Source organism: Oncorhynchus nerka, linkage group LG8 (assembly GCF_034236695.1).
Source record: "Oncorhynchus nerka isolate Pitt River linkage group LG8, Oner_Uvic_2.0, whole genome shotgun sequence".
Lineage (NCBI taxonomy): Eukaryota > Metazoa > Chordata > Actinopteri > Salmoniformes > Salmonidae > Oncorhynchus > Oncorhynchus nerka.
The window spans coordinates 60,171,814-60,189,753 of NC_088403.1; the positions used below are offsets into that span (position 1 = coordinate 60,171,814).

General features: G+C 40.6%; 1 protein-coding gene across 2 annotated transcripts in view; it reads left to right on the plus strand.

Moving 5' to 3' along the window:
* Positions 1–2,794: 2,794 nt before the first annotated feature.
* Positions 2,795–17,940, plus strand: part of LOC115127583 (stromal interaction molecule 2-like) — a 113,163-nt gene continuing 98,017 nt past the window's right edge. For both annotated transcript variants that reach the window (XM_065021957.1, XM_065021958.1), the window contains exon 1: positions 2,795–3,982. In XM_065021957.1, the coding sequence (XP_064878029.1) occupies positions 3,850–3,982 (133 nt within the window). In that variant the 5' untranslated portion in view covers positions 2,795–3,849. The remainder of the gene's footprint in view (positions 3,983–17,940) is intronic.

Sequence of the window (17,940 nt, forward strand, 5' to 3'; positions counted from 1 at the left end):
TAAGGCACGAGGGGGTGTGGTATATTGCCAATTTACCACAGCTAAGGGCTGTTCTTAACCACAACGCATCGTGGAGTGCCTGGACACATCCCTTAGCTGTGGTATATTGGCTAGCCCTTGGGGCGGCAGGGTAGCCTAGTGGTCAGAGCGTTGGACTCGTAACCCCCGAGCTGACAAGGTACAAATCTGTCGTTCTGCCTCTGAACAAGCAGTTAACCCACTGTTCCTAGGCCGTCATTGAAAATAAGAATTTGTTCTTAACTGACTGCCTAGTTAAATAAAGGTAAAATTTAAATTAAATATACCAAACCCCCCCGAGGTGCCTTATTGCTATTATAAACTGGTTACCAATGTAATTAGAGCAGTAAAAATAATGTGTTTTGTCATACCCATGGTATACGGTCTGATATACCATGGCTTTTAGCCAATCAGCATTAAGGGCTCGACCCACCCAGTTTATAATTGTATTTGTCTCATACTATTTGATCCCATAACCTATTTGATTCAGTTTTGTACCCATCATCAAATGTATCTGCCCAGGTTACCTACGTTTCTTTCTATGTCAATGATATCAATGTTGCTGAGTTAAGGGGATATGAATCAATCATAGCATGTTTTATTTTTGTTTTTCAATGAAAATACAATGAAAATAACTGTATATCTACTAGTTTGTATATTCAATTTGACTTATCCTCTGTAGAATAGCTTAAAACCTTGACAAACTCATTATTCCATCGCCCCCCACGACGTAACATATGGCTCCAGGATCTCTGTTTGGCAGCCTCCTTCCATTCTGCCACAGCAGTAGCATATTCCATCGTCCAACATAATGAAATGTCAGTCTTCTTATTGGATAGGGTAAATATTTGGACGTGGCATACTGTACTTTGGCCACTCACCAGAGCATTGAGCCTGAGGAGTCAGTAGGCAGAAGCAGTAATTGACAGGTAGCAGCACTGAGCGACTACACATGGTCCACCCCCAGTACCTCAGAGCATCTGCTCTGCCTTCCCTCCATTCTGTACGCTCCTATCCAATTATGCTGCTCTTCTTTTTACTGGCCTTCTTCCTTCTTCCTCTCTCTCATGCTGGTCGCTGCGGTCTGGTCATGCCTGCTACATCTTGCTACCAGTCTAACCCAGACTCCCACGGCCATTCTGCTTATCGCCGCTCGCCACGGGGGCCGCTGGCTTCCCCTTTGGTTTCCCTTCGTCCCCCCCACTGGACAAGACACCACCTTTGGCTCCTTGCAACAGCGCCCCCTTTGGATGAAATAATGCACTGCAGGAAGGATGTGCCATGATGACTGTCATTCCATCCGTCATCACTCTGGCTCTTCCCGTTGTTGAAAGATTACATGTAGATGGCTCTATCAGGTTGCCTGTCTCACTTACTTGTGACACTCTCAATGTAGAATGTGCAAGTACGGTCCAGTTGATAGTAATGATACAGATATGGGAATAGTGGGACAAATATATTCGTTTCAATGTCAAACAAGCAGAGGGGTCGGACTGGGGACTAGAAATCGGCCCTGGAATTTCTATCAAGCAGGTCCATTTTTTCCCTTGAGGCCACCATAATTAGCTAGATTATTTTGCCTGCCTAAACAAAACAAGTTAGACTGGCCCACTGGGCTAACGATGAATCTGTCCATCTGGCATTTGTTTTAGGCTATAACATGAAAATGTAGCCTATAATTTGCCACTGTACAGATTGTACAGAAGCCTATATGCATATGAGTCATTACTATTAGTCTAATGAAATGTATAGCCTAAATGGGGATATATTAGCCTACTGTAGCCTGGCTAACAATTTTCTTCAGACCATGAATGCAGACTTCCCACTGGGCACACACTGCTTTAATCAACGTTGTGTCCATGTCATTTCAACGTGGAATAGACATTGAATTGACGTCTGTGCCCAATGGGTTTATGGGCTACTGCATTAAAATCGGTCTCCTAATATCATTTTTTAAATGTTTTAATTAAACCCGCTGTCATCTGACAGCTAATACTATGATTTTATTTTGTTGCCAATAGGCTACATGACCTTTTGTGGGTTTTTGCTCCCAACCCAGGTGTTGCTGACCTGATTGTTTATCAACCGACTATCTATTATCATCGTGTGTGCTAAATTTTGGTTGGAGTGAAAATGTACAGGATGACTCGCCGAAAACAGGGTTAGAGAGCTCGGGGCTACATAAATGCTGGCCAATGCATGTTCGATCGATACAGGCTGATCTATACATGTATGAGACGCGTGTTAAAAAGTGTCAAAGGATGTCTCGATTAACCAATCACACTCTGCCATGTTGGACAGTCTGACCAATGACAGAGCTCAGCAAGGAGGAAACCGTGGATGATTCGATAGGTGTCCCACAATGGGAAGCAAAACAAATAGGGAAGTGGCAGATGAACCTCGTCAAGGTGTCGAGAAAACACCCACGAAGTTGCTGAGAATTCCTCTGCTTTGAAGGCAGTTGAACATAGGGACAAGCCCCTGGGGGAAAGTGAGTCTTTGGCGTGGGCTTCCGCAGTGTTCAGAACACGACACTATGTAGCCGCCAAACCCCCACGGCAAATTGTTACTATGTAGCCTAGCATATCATCCCCGCGTAAAAAACTCATCCACACATCAGGGAAAGAATAGGCGAGTTGGTTTTGAATCGGCCGGTGCCCCGGGCGAACCGAGTTTACGCATTTTAGACGATTCCGTTCGTCCTAAAGAGAGATAAACCATCCGGGGCAGCGGGCAATGCAAAACGAACTCGCTCAATACATTTGCTGTGTCTGATGTCTAGTGACCGACTTCCGCCCCATGTCTTCAGTTATGCATCAACCGGCAAAGGCAAGCAGTTGAGCTACGACGCCAGGGGAGGTAGACGAACAGATGTTGTCAAACGAAGGAATGGAAACCTGACATTAACTTTGAATAGGAAAAGAGAGTAAACGTCGTCGTGGGCAGCTGTCGTATGTGGACGCGGTGGTGAAACTGGAGGGGATAGGGCGACAGGGAGAAGCTGATGAATACGTTTCATTTGAGGAGGCGGACCCCTCACTGCGTCTTCGATATGCTGAAAGCAGGCCCGGTGTGTTCATACTGTATGTGGAAGTACAGATAGGTTACTATTCTGTCTTTATTCAATCATGAGGATCGGATACATTGTCCTTTAAACCGCGTTGGACACGCCGCGTATTATTTCCTGGCGAGCTAGAGCCAATTCATTTGGTCGTGTGTTTTTTCAGACAGAAGATACCATACCTCTACCCATTTGCACTTTTTTCTTTGGAAGTTGACTTCAAAGTAGAGTGTGCTACCGGTTTGTCTCATAGAGCTAGCTTGAAATCGTTCTATAAGATCTGAGTAACGCATGAGGGGAGTCGCTTGAGGTCTAGCTTACTTCATGCCACGCACTGGAGCAGGCCTATCATTTTTGGATGGACTTTTGAAGTATTATGGCCTCATTTTTGACGTTGCGAACACTTGAATTAGATATTTTTTTGTAGATAGGCCTAGCCTATTAATTGTCATTATCTATAGCCTATAGATGCAAATAGTGGAGCATTTCTAAACACCAACAGCTCCTAGTCTATTTCGCTGTTATCTATTCATATGTGGTATTTATCTAAACACAGCGTTTTTTTTAAAGGTGATGCATTTTATCTAACTGTCGTCTGACGTTTCATTCTTGTGGCTCGACATATTCGAATACTTTTATCCCAAACGCAATTCTCCAGGTAGTCTTTACACCCGGCGGAATCCTTGGAGAAAGCGTTCTATTTCGGAATAGACATTATTTTTGTATTTATTCTCTCTTCACGCGGAAAATAATTAGTGGCCTCCCCCACGATGAGTTACTTCTACCAAGCAGTGCTTCTATTGCTACGTGGACTCGTCATCTCTGCGGTACTGGGATTGGAAAGCAGTTACTCAACCGATCTGTCGACCCGTGCTTCTAATGCCGCAATTGTAGCCACTACAGGTAAGTGTGCCAATCCAAGAGACACTGTTACCGATTATTCACGCCTGTTTATCGCTTCGCATCCTCGCATAATGCCACGCACAGTCATTCTGAGAGACTGATGGTAAACTGGAGTTGTCTACGTAGGCAGTCACCTTTCCCGTTTAGGTTCTAGATCGCACCTTATTTCTAAGAGTGCAACCCAAGCTGTACTGTATAGGCTAATAGTATAGGCCTACTATTGAAATAGATAAATGAGGCTGTCTGCTCATTCACAGGATTTCCCATTGTTTTCAGGTTTTCGCTCTGTCACCCTGTTTTAATAGAAAGAACGTCCCACTTTGTTGTTTTAAGTCCACAACAATGCTTAAACCACCTCAGACATCTCTAAAGGCATTTTCACACTGCATTGTTCTTAGTCCCAGGCTGTCTTGGGCTCCTGAATGGCGCAGCGGTCTAAGGCAATGCATCTCAGTGCTTGAGGCGTCACTACAGACACCCTGGTTCGAATCCAGGCTGTTTCACAACCGGCCGTGATTGGGAGTCCCATAGGGCGGCGCACAATTGGCCCAGCTTCGTCTGGGTTTGGCCGATGTAGGCCGTCATTGTAAATAAGAATTTGTTCTTAACTGACATGAAGGTTACATTTTTTTCTTGCCCCAGGTTAGACTGGCCCTGGGCCAGCTTGTGTTCACACAAACATTTATTTACCCTGGACTAAGCTTTAGTCCTGGGCTAAGGATTCACACGTATATTCCCAAGCCCTGAGCTAACTGACAAGCACAACATGCACCCAACATTCTATCTCTGTCACGCACCAATGTTATAAGACCGTTATTAACACATTTTTCCCCCTCTTGCTTCTGGATTAGCATTTGATTTCCAACAGTGATGGTTTGTATAAATGTTACTGTCTAACCTCGGAAACAATGTTTCACTTTTGAAATCCGATCTCGCCCCTGTACAGAGAACGCTGTGCAGTGCACAAACGAGACATCGACTTTTCGGATTCAGGCGAAATCGTGCAATAAGTATTATCTTGGATATATCTAATTACATGTCAATATAAAAGCTATGGAAACAGAGGAAAATGTAGCCTTTTCTGTCCTTCGAACTACAGAGTTTGGGGGAGGTTCTACTGATGTTCAGTTTGAGAGGGAGAGTGCGAAGATGAGGAGGACCAGAGGTTAGCTTGCTACTGCTTGAATTGATTTTAATAAAAACAATATGTTTCGTTGCCCATAATTAAGCTATTTATGAGAGTTATTAACCTCACAAGTCATTTTCAAGTAATTGACATATCTTCCATCACTATGATGCGGCAGCCGGAGAGAGAGATGGACAGTTCATGGGTGCTGAAAGTTGGCTAATTTGAGAAGATATATTAATTTAAACATTTTAATTTGAACTTAGGCTACTAACAACGAGGGCTTTGTGTTGGAGCCCATTTCTTCCTATTCAAGAAATAAGAGGTAGGCCTACCTGTTTGATATACAACATTATAATCAACTATCCATAGACTTTGTCAGCCAATTCATTCAATCACCGTGCACCTCTTCAATAGCTGTGTCACTGAAGAGCTTAGTGTGTTAAGTTAAAAACCAGGGCTTGAATTGAGGGGTGTATCTGAGACTATTGTGGGTTTTGTTCAAGAAAATGTCGTCTAAAAGCAAAGGCCTACCCTTTGTTGGCTTAAGATAAAACAAAAAATATTGGACCTGTTTATATAAAACGATCTATAACGACGCTTTAGTTCACAATGAACAAGAAATAAGCTGTAAAAATGTCGGAGCGGCAGGTAGCCTAGTGGTTAGAGTGGAGGGCCGGCAGGTAGCCTAGTGGTTAGAGTGGAGGGCCGGCAGGGTAGCCTAGTGGTTAGAGCGGTGGGCCAGTAACCTAAATGTCTGAGCTGAACAAGGCAGTTAACCCACTGTTCCCCGGTAGGCCATCATTGTAAATAAGAATTTGTTCTTAACTGACGTCCCTAGTTAAATAAAAGTTAAATGTAAAATAAAAAAATAAAAGTGTGACTCCAGTCCAGTTTGTCTCTGACATTCGGACCTTCAATAGCCCAGGAGACATTTAACTTGTATTTATTTTTTTGCTTGGTGTGTGATTCTGTCACTATCAATTGACTTTCGACATTTCAATAGGCTATTAAACAACATACTAACTCTAAATGTGACCTGTTTTAAAGAAGCTAGGTGTATGTCGCAAGTCACTACTTTACAGGAGAGGCATTATACTGTATATAATGTCAAAATCCATTTTTGGGGCTGAAATGCCTTCTGGAACATGTGAATTGTTTTATTTGATATAGTGTGTGTTTACCAGAGATGGTAATGTGAAGAATAGAGGTCGACCGATTAATTGGAATGGCCGATTAATTAGGGTAATTTTGGATGCCGATATTGCCAAATAAAAAATAAAAAATAATATTTCATCTTTATTTAACTAGGCAAGTCAGTTAAGAACACATTCTTATTTTCAATGACGGCCTAGGAACGGTGGGTTAACTGCCTTGTTCAGGGGCAGAACGACAGATTTTGACCTTGTCAGCTCTGGGATTCAATCTTGCAACCTTACAGTTAACTAGTCCAATGCTCTAACCACCTGCCTCACGAGGAGCCCGCCTGTTACGCGAATGCAGTAAGAAGCCAAGGTAAGTTGCTAGCTAGCATTAAACTTAATCATAATCACTAGTTATAACTACACATGGTTGATGATATATATATATATATTTTTTTTTTCACCTTTATTTAACCAGGTAGGCAAGTTGAAAACAAGTTCTCATTTACAATTGCGACCTGGCCAAGATAAAGCAAAGCAGTTTGACAGATACAACGACACAGAGTTACACATGTAAAACAAACATACAGTCAATAATACAGTATAAACAAGTCTATATACAATGTGAGCAAATGAGGTGAGAAGGGAGGTAAAGGCAAAAAAGGCCATGGTGGCAAAGTTAATACAATATAGCAAGTAAAACACTGGAATGGTAGTTTTGCAATGGAAGAATGTGCAAAGTAGAAATAAAAATATTGGGGTGCAAAGGAGCAAAATATTACTCGTTTATCTAGCGTGTCCTGCATTGCATATAATCGATGCAGTGCGCATTCGCGAAAAAGTACTGTCGTTGCCCCAACGTGTACCTAACCATAAACATCAATGCCTTTCTTAAAATCAATACACAGAAGTATATATTTTTAAACCTGCATATTTAGCTAAAAGAAATCCAGGTTAGCAGGCAATATTAACCAGGTGAAATTGTGTCACTTCTCTTGCGTTCATTGCTCTGAGACTTGGAGTAGTTGTTCCCTTTGCTCTGCATGGGTAACGCTGCTTCGAGGGTGGCTCTTGTCGATGTGTACCTGGTTTCGAGCCCAGGTAGGAGCGAGGAGAGGGACGGAAGCTATACTGTTACACTGGCAATACTAAAGTGCCTATAAGAACATCCAATAGTCAAAGGTATATGAAATACAAATGGTATAGAGAGAAATAGTCCTATAATTCCTATAATAACTACAACCTAAAACTTCTTACCTGGGAATATTGAAGACTCATGTTAAAAGGAACCACCAGCTTTCATATGTTCTCATGTTCTGAGCAAGGAACTGAAACGTTAGCTTTCTTACATGGCACATATTGCACTTTTACTTTCTTCTCCAACACTTTGTTGTTGCATTATTTAAACCAAATTGAACATGTTTCATTATTTACTTGAGGCTAAATTGATTTTATTGATGTATTATATTAAGTTAAAATAAGTGTTCATTCAGTATTGTTGTAATTGTCATTATTACTAATCCATAAAAAATAAAGATGAAAAAAAAATTGTCCGATTTAACCAGTATCGTCTTTTTTGGTCCTCCAATAATCATTATCGGCATTGAAAAATCATAATCAAAATAACAACATGACCTGCACCAAGTCAGATTAGGATAAAGGCCAAGGACGAGATAACAGGTATATTTACCTGGAGTTTTTCTTATTGTAGTCTACTACTTTCAACACTTTTAGTCTTCAAATCTTTGGTTGTTTACTACACTACCTTACTCACTCTGTTTAGCACATGGCCTCAGGGGGATTCTTCAAGAGATGGGTGGGGCTAAGGCTTAAGAGGGTGTGAACGATGCCGAATAGGTGTCAACAAAGAAAGGCTCTCCAGTAGGTGTAACAATATTTAAGGCCCATTTTCTCAAAGTGGTGTTACAAGTTTATCTACTTTCAAAGCAGAATTACTTTCCCATTGTTCCTCATTTGCAGTGTATGATATACTATTTTGTAGCTCTGAGTCTCTACTCTTATCCAATGTAAAAAAACAAACAAACACCCCAAAAACTTTTTCAGACCGAATCGAGGCGGTTGGTCCCAAATCAGTCAGGATCAAGCCAGGTAGCCTGAAAAGGAACAAAAATAAATTGTTGGATCTGTTTTGTAACAACAATATCATGGACTAAAATAGAATAATTTTAGAAAATGATAGTTTCCCAAATTAAAAAAGGTTACTGCATATAGACCTACTTGATGATATGCGGCTGCTGTGTTAAACAACTGATGGCTTTTTATCGAATTCATTGTTGCCCACATACTTCAGTTGTAACTGGTTCTGTTGAGCTCCATTTTTACAGTTGATAGACAACTTCATCACAGTTCCAAACTTAGACAATCATTATTATAAAAAAACAACAACAACAGCCTGTATAGAAATCAAAAGGTCTCTGGTGCTGCAGCATGCGGCAGGGTAGCTTAGTGGTTAGAGCGTTTGACTAGTAACCGGAAGGTTGCAAGTTCAAATCCCCGAGCTGACAAGGTACAAATCTGTCGTTCTGCCCCTGAACAGGCAGTTAACCCACTAGGCCGTCATTGAAAATAAGAATTTGTTCTTAACTGACTTGCCTGGTTAAATAAAGGTTCAATAAAAATGCGCTCAATATTCTGCTTGTCTCCAGTCATGTAAAACGACGTAGAATGAAATGCTTCTTTAAAAGGCTTTTCCACCCTTGTTTTTCTCAGACCGCAAATAAGATGATGGGTTCATACAGTCCTTTTATTATAATTCTATAGTCTTTTCATCCACAGCCTCGTGGCTACTTTTCCATATAATGCTTACAAAAGAAATAACCGTTTCTAAAACTGCATCTCCAAGGCTCTGGTCTGTCCTAGGAGTGACTGCAAACCGTAGGCATGTTCTTCTGCTATCAACTCATAATGTGTTCTTTCTAGTGTTCAGGTAGAGTCGTGTAAAATATACATTTTACTGAAGGCAAAAGGCCATCCATTTTTTATTTCAGAGATGTCTTGATTTTTCTCCAGGTATCCCACATTTATAAATAACATTTATAACACTTGGCTAAGTGAGAAGATTTTAGACAGCTTGCATAGTCACCATTTTTGTTAGGCATAGCGACCAATGTTTCTGCATGGATGAAAGTATGTCGTTTTTTTATCCTCAGATGGAAGGAGAAATGGTATGTCACGGTACTTATCAAAATAAGGTGCAGAACGTCTTGCAGCATATGGAAATTAGGTGACAGGGCAGCTTTTGTGATTGGACAGCGAGCATTCTAGGTGTTGTTCTTGACCCTGTTTCACACTGGCAATGTGTTTCTGGGGCTAACCCTGAAAATTCGGTGCTAACCATGGTCCTGGGCTAAGGTTGGTGCTAGCCCACTTTAGAATGTGCAAGTGTGTGCAACACTCGCTTAGCCCCGGGCTAAAATCTCCCATATCCTAGTGCTAAGGCGACTCTTAGCCCTGGGCGAAGGTGCAGTGTGAACGCATTAAGACATTTAGCTTTTTGAGTGTAGTTACCTTTTAATTCAAGTGTTCAGGCACCTAGCACTGTTGTTAGGTTCGCAGTGTTTCTGTAGCACACATGGAAATGGAGTTTGTAACAACAACAAAAAAAGGCCACCGGATAGAAGCAAATTATCCTGATGTCATTCTGCCAGGTAGGTATAGGCTACTTTGTAGCTCGTTAACATTTCATTGAGAAGTTTTCTGGGAAAGGCTTTCCGTCTACCAGAAGACAGTTAGGTCTGTCATTACCATCTCTATATTTTTCCTGTTCCTAATTTGTTTGAAACCTGGACTTTTTTTTACTTCATATTGAGGCATGTCTTACCTTGCTTCAAAGTAGCTGAGCCAAAATCACACCATTCTAAATGTTGAGGGAAATGTTTCCTGAAGACTTCGTCATAAATCTCCGGTATTGGATTTCTGATCAGCTTTCTTTCATTGTCTAGCAGCCAAAGGCATTATCCTAGTCATATTAGCTCTCCATGATAGTTGTTGGAACTTTAGATCTGTCAACATTTCTAATGGATATTGCCATATCTGTCCATCAAATCGCTGCATGTGTGTTTTTAGAACGGTGTTTTTTTTTTTTTCTCTCCCGCAAATTGCATTGTGGAACATTAGCGCATCGGTAAACCGCCGTGTGCACATTGCTGCGCTTAAAATGGGAAGAAATAATGATTTATCAACATTTTTTTAAAGCTAAATATTCTGATCTCTTCCATCAGCCTTATTAATTTATATGGTGTATACCTCCACTACACTATTTTGATACGCATCAGCGGGGATTAAGATGTGAATATACACACTGTCTACTGGGAAAAGGGTTGGGTTGGGTATAGTGCAGAGACTTTTCATCCACTGTTAAAGTGGCACTCGGGTCTCCTTTCTTTTATCACCTCATATAACACCTGATTTACTTAACTTTGTTTACTTTCTTCTCTATTGGTCGATGACATCACAACTTCCCATCAGGCCAAATCCTTGCCCATGTCGCGCAGGACTTTGGAGTCATGAGTAATTGCATACGTGGAGTGTGTCTGAAAGTGGGCGTGGTGAAATAAGTGGGAGGAACCCTGTCACTTTCACACACGTCTTTATGTAAGTGGGAAGGCAGAATAGGTAGTAACTACTTATAGATGAATCGTGCTCACTGGGTTTCTCTTTTAGATGAAACGGGCTCACTGGGTTTCTCTTGTAGATGACAGGGGCTCACTGGGTTTCTCTTGTAGATGAAACGTGCTCACTGGGTTTCTCTTATAGATGAAACGTGCTCACTAGGTTTCTCTTTTGGCACATGATTTTGAATCGTGATAGAAGTGGTCTGTGGACGTCTCCGACGTTCATTAAGTATACCCTGAACAACATCATAAGTGAAATGCAGCCATGTTTGGAGCCATGTAAAAATAAAGACAAGTCCTACAAGCATAAAGTGCTCTTCTCCACTGAATGGTATGAAGGTTGTCAGGTCCTATTGAAAGTGCACTGGCTTGCCACACAGCTTTCAAAAAATCTAAGTAAATATTTGGTTGAAAGTGTTCAGTCCCCTGTGAAATATTGTGGATTGTTATAAGCAGAATGGTTGTAGGACTACGACACAGACATAGACCCAGATTGGTTGAATATGGGTTCGACAGTTGGCATTCGAAGCCTGCTTCTCCTGTCATCCTTATCCAGAGCAAATAGATAAGGCCTCCATAACCAACTTTAGGTGACTTGCATAACTCATATTTACATATAGTGACTTGTGTACTCAGCTGGGTATTAGCTGAAGTATAGAAAGTTACCTGCCCAGATATAAAGGCTCTTCTAGATTTTTCCCTATTGGCTGTTAGTTGACAATGATCTGTGATGGAATAAGAGATTAAAGACACTAATTTCCGCAGAACTTCCACTTCCCACAGTCCATGAAATTTGTATGAAAAAATAAAATCATGTTTAGCTCACACTTGAAAGATAAGCCTATAAACCTAGTCTCAAAGTTTTCAAAACATCTCTCTGTAATATCTGTTAAAGCTATTTGTGAAAAAACAACAATTTACATCCGCTTTAAAACGACAAAAAACATTTCCTTAAAATAAAGTCATATCTTTAATTAAGGTGAAATCATACTTGCCTTTTCCACATCTACTGTGGAAAGGGATTTCTGACAGCATGGGAGTCAGGGGGACTGTCCGCTTTTCAGGGGGACTGTCCACTTTTCGGGGGGACTGTCCGCTTTTCGGGAGGGCCGTCCGCTTTTCGGGAGGACTGTCCACTTTTCCTCCCAGTGGGCCTTGTACTGACCAAAGGAGGTTGGTGACACTTTGATTTAGGGAGGACAGACTCATGGTAATGGCTGAAGTGGAATGCTATCAAATACATGAAACTCATGGTTTCCAGGTGTTTGATACTATTCCATTTGCTCTGTTCCAGCCATGATTATGAGCTGTCCTCCCCTCAGAAGCCTCATGTGATGCTGATGGTGGCCTACTGTGTGTGTGTGTGTGTCAAGTTAAATGTATTAGTCGCGTACACAATTAGCAGATGTTATCGCTCGTGTTGCGAAATTCTAGTGTTCCTTCCTGTCTCCAACAATACAAAACAATACATGCAAATCCCAACAATAAAGGAATTAAGAAATATGTAATAGTCCGGAATATAAATATACGTACAGTATATGTATATAGACGTTATGGAGAGTGTACAGTATGAATAGAAATGATGTGTATAGACAGTAGTTATATAGTATGGTGTGTATAGACAGTAGTTATATAGGATGGTGTGTATAGACAGTAGTTATATAGGATGGTGTGTATAGACAGTAGTTATATAGGATGGTGTGTATAGACAGTAGTTATATAGGATGGTGTGTATAGACAGTAGTTATATAGGATGGTGTGTATAGACTAGTTATATAGGATGGTGTGTATAGACAGTAGTTATATAGTATGGTGTGTATAGACAGTATGGACAGTAGTTATATAGGATGGTGTGTATAGACAGTAGTTATTATAGGATGGTGTGTATAGACAGTAGTTATATAGGATGGTGTGTATAGACAGTAGTTATATAGGATGGTGTGTATAGACAGTATGGACAGTAGTTATATAGGATGGTGTGTATAGACAGTAGTTATTATAGGATGGTGTGTCTAGACAGTAGTTATATAGGATGGTGTGTATGGACAGTAGTTATATAGGATGGTGTGTATAGACAGTAGTTATTATAGGATGGTGTGTATAGACAGTAGTTATATAGGATGGTGTGTATAGACAGTCGTTATCCTAGGATGGTGTGTATAGACAGTAGTTAAATAGGATAGTGTGTATAGACAGTAGTTATACAGGATGGTGTGTATAGACAGTAGTTATATAGGATAGTGTGTATAGACAGTAGTTATATAGGATGGTGTGTATAGACAGTAGTTATATAGGATGGTGTATATTAGAGGTTGATCGATTATGATTTTTCAACGCCGATACCGATTATTGGAGGACCAAAAAAGACGATACCGATTAATCGACCTTTTTTTTTTTTTGTGTGATTTAAAAAAATATATATTTTTAATTTAAATGTTATTTTATTTGTAATAATGACAATTACAACAATACTGAATGAACACTTATTTTAACTTAATATAATACATCAATAAAATCAATTTAGCCTCAAGTAAATAATGAAACATGTTCAATTTGGTTTAAATAATGCAAAAACAAAGTGTTGGAGAAGAAAGTAAAAGTGCAATATGTGCCATGTAAGAAAGCTAACGTTTCAGTTCCTTGCTCAGAACATGAGAACATATGAAAGCTGGTGGTTCCTTTTAACATGAGTCTTCAATATTCCCAGGTAAGAAGTTTTAGGTTGTAGTTATTATAGGAATTATAGGACTATTTCCCTCTATACCATTTGTATTTCATTAACCTTTGACTATTGGATGTTCTTATAGGCACTTTAGTATTGCCAGTGTAACAGTATAGCTTCCGTCCCTCTCCTCGCTCTTCCATGGGCTCGAACCAGCAACACAACGATAATTAGCGCACACTAACTAGCTAGCCATTTCACTTCGGTTACACGAGCCTCATCTCGTGAGTTGATAGGCTTGAAGTCATAAACAGCGCAATGCTTGACGCACAACGAAGAGGTGCTGGCAAAACGCACGAAAGTGCTGTTTGAATGAAAGTTTACGCACCTGCTTCTGCCTACCACCGCTCAGTCAGATACTTAGATACTTGTATGCTCAGTCAGATTATATGCAACGCAGGACACGCTAGATAATATCTAGTAATATCATCAACCATGTGTATGTAACTAGTGATTATGATTGATTGTGTTTTCTAAGATAAGTTTAATGCTAGCTAGCAACTTACCTCGGCTTACGACCTGAGAGGCAGGTCGTTATTGTGTTGGACGAGTTAACTGTAAAGTTGCAAGATTGGATCCCCCGAGCTGACAAGGTGAAAATCTGTCGTTTTGCCCCTGAACAAGGCAGTTAACCCACTGTTCCTAGGCCGTCATTGAAAATAAGAATGTGTTCTTAACTGACTTGCCTAGTTAAATAAAGGTATAAAAATAAATACATCTGCAAATCGGCGCTCAAAAATACCGGTTTCCGATTGTTATGAAAACTTTAAATCGGCCCAAATTAATCGGCCATTCCGATTAATCGGCCAACCTCTAGTGTATATAGACAGTTATGCAGGATGGTGTGTATGGACAGTATATGAATAGAAAAGGTCCTCCCCTTCACCTTGGATGATGTATTAATACACCCAGTCATTACAAGGTACAGGCTTCCTTCCTAACTCAGTTGACGGAGAGGAAGGAAACCGCTCAGGGATTTCACCATGAGGCCAATGGTGACTTTAAAACAGTTACAGAGTTTAATGGCTGTGGTAGGAGAGAACTGAATATGGATCAACAACATTTAGTTACTCCACAATGCTAAACTAGTTGACAGAGTGAAAAGAAGGAAGCCAGTACAGAATAGAACAATATTCCAAAACATGCATCCTGTTTACAACAAGGCACTAAAGTAATACTGCATGAAAATGTGGCAAAGCAATTAACTTTTTGTCTGTAATACAAAGTGTTATGTTTTGGATTTTCACATTACTGAGTACCATATTTCAAGCATAATGGCAGCTGCATCATGTTGTGGGTATGCTTGTAATCGTCAAGGACTGGGAGTTTTCAGGATAAAAAAGAAACTGAATGGAGCTAATCACAGGCAAAATCTTAGAGGGGAAAACCTGGTTGTCTGCTTTCCACCAGACACTGGGAGAATAATTCACCATTTCAGCAGGACAATAACATAGAACACAAGGCCAAATCTAAACTGGGGTTGCTTAACAAGAAGAATGTTCCTGAGTGGCCAAGTTACAGTTTGTCTTAAATCTGCATGAAAATCAATGACAAGACTTGAAAATGGCTGGCTAGCAATGATCGACAACCAACTTAACAAAGCTTGAAGAATTTTTGAAAGAATCGCATGCAAATATTGTTCAATCCAGGTGTGCAAAGCTCTTAGACTTTCCCAGAAAGACTCACAGCTGTCGTCTCTGATTCTAACATGTATTGCCTTAGGGGTGTGAATACTTATGTAAGTGCGATATTTCCGTATGTCATTTTTAATACATTTGCACGATGGGGTATTGTGTTTAGATGAGTGAGGTAAAACGTCAATGTAATCCATTTTGAATTCAGGCTGTAACACAACAAGATGTGGAATAAGTCAAGGGGTATGAACACTTTCTGAAGGCAATTTAGGAGGATCATTGACTAGAATACCCCCCCAAATAAAAATAGACATGAATAAATATCAGAACGAGTAAGGAGTCCGTAATATATGTAAGGGTGCCAGTATATGAATAGAAAAGGTGTGTACAGCAGTAGTTTTTAGGATGAGCCTGGACTAGAATACCCACGGACCCCTCGCACCCCTTGCCAATCCCACCCCAGCCACCAGAATACAGTATCCGTTATCTATGTTTGACCAGTAGTATGAAGCTGCGGATTGGATTATTCCTCCTTCAACCTTTTTTTGTAACGTATTCCCTGTGAATCTGGTGATGTTTTTCCCCCTGTGATGTTTCGCAGTTCAAGGAAACTAAGATGGTTGAGATTTGATGCCTGATGTGGTTATTATTATTATTAGGGTTGCTAGTGTGCTAGAACTAATGATCACATGGACCGTCAGACCAAGCGAGGTTAGAGGATATGTCACGGAGCTCATGTGCTTTTATACATGCTGGGCCTACTGACGTCTTACCTCTTGGTCGTTTTTATGGCTGACCAGAGTGGTTTTCTGTGGTTAGTCTGGGATGTTCATATAGGACAGTGGTGGGTAGCTCATGCTGCACCTGCTGAATGAATGTGGTTGTTATATCGAAGTTCCACAACTGTCTAACTCTCTAACAACTTCTTATATGAGAGAACCATCGCAACTCAGCAAATGTTTGAAGTTTATGGTGAAACTGGTGGACTAATGAGCATATACTGTACAGTACCTTCAGATAAGAGGAGAGAGGGTGAATCTCTAAGGGTGGTTGGAGGCTGGGGCTTGTTTGAGTGACAATGGGTGTTTCTCAAGTGTTCAACCGCGTGTGTGGAGAATGCATAAAACAATACATTTGAGAAGCACTCACACTTCCCCTACTGTATTCGCTCACTCTTGACACATTTACTGAACCGTCTTCCTGCCAGGACAGCAATGGCAATAGAATCGAAACAAGATGTACACAAAGCAACTATTTTACTTCTTAACTATCAGTTAGCTATATGTGAATCGTTATGTAGCTAACCAGCTAGTTAAACAGGCAAAAATGACCTAAAACGAATATTATGCAAGATAGATGTCAATTATTCGTAGGTAGCTAGCTATAAATTCTTTGTGGCTAACGAAAAGTGCTTGTAGCTAGCCAGTTATCCCTATTGACTTATTATGGACTTGCTATCTACGGTACGTAGGCAGGTAAACATGCCAAAATTAACACGGAATGTATTTATTAACGTATCAAGATAAAATATTGTCGTCAGGCAACATATGAGATGTGAATAAGCAACATTTTCATTTCGAGGTCAGAGGGTATTTTCTCTCGCTTTAGCTCAAATAATAACTGCCATTGATTTTTAGAAATTGTGAGTACTTTTTTTTTACGTGGTTGAGTCATATTTCTTTGCATACTTCATGTTGAAGCTTGCATCGACGCGTGATTCCAAACGTGTACAAACGGAGTACACCTTCGACAAGTGCCCCCTCCGTGCTCCGTTTCACATACCCGACGCTCGGATGCTGCAGTTTGCGTGCTCACTGCACGGTAGTAGGCAGTTTGAGAAACACCCAAGGTCTGTGTGGACTTCCTCACATTTTAATGAAATGCCCCTGTTTATTTAACTTGTTTTAGTGTTTCAACAAAGCCCTTGCCTCTTTCTCCCAGAGCGGAACACAGTGTTCTGAAATTATGTCCGGAAGATGACAGTCCTTAAGAGAAAAGTCACTTTTACATAAGCTTTCATTGGACTCCTGAGAAACTCCTGTCTTTACTGTTCCAGGTTTTATGAGTGGGTTACTCAAAGATGGATGTTTATAACATTTTGAAGAGGCTGAAATATTTTTTAGGCTATTTTTACAGTGTTCGTCCCTCAACGTTGTTAGTAAGAGCCCACTAAAAGCCTGGTGAGTTTGGAGAAAACCCACTCTCTCTATTGCTGTTATGAAGCTAAGTGCACAGCGTCCATCTCATCATTGATATGGTTATCTCTCTGAACAGAGCGGGAATTAATGAGGTGATTTGTTTGAAAGGAAGGTGAACATTTGCCTCTCCCCTAGGGCTTGTTGACTCGGACTCTGAATTTTGGTGGAAGGAATTGGAATCAGGAATTGCATTTTAGGGACTCATTTTCTTCTTCGTTTCTTTAACTGCTGTAAGGTCAGGGGTCAGGGGTGAATTTCAGGGTTCCACGTGACAGCGTGGCTGTCGAAAGTGGACCGCCTCACAATTCTATGTCTCTATGTATTTAGCTCCTTTAGTGTTTCAACAAACAAACCCATTCTGTCTCTACAGAGAGGAACACACAGTGATGGGACCATCCTGAGGAAACTGACACTTCAAACAGAATGAACATTCAGCTCAACCGTACAATCATATCAAATCCATAAAAAAACGGACCTCGCCAAAGAACTCCGCAGTCAAGCC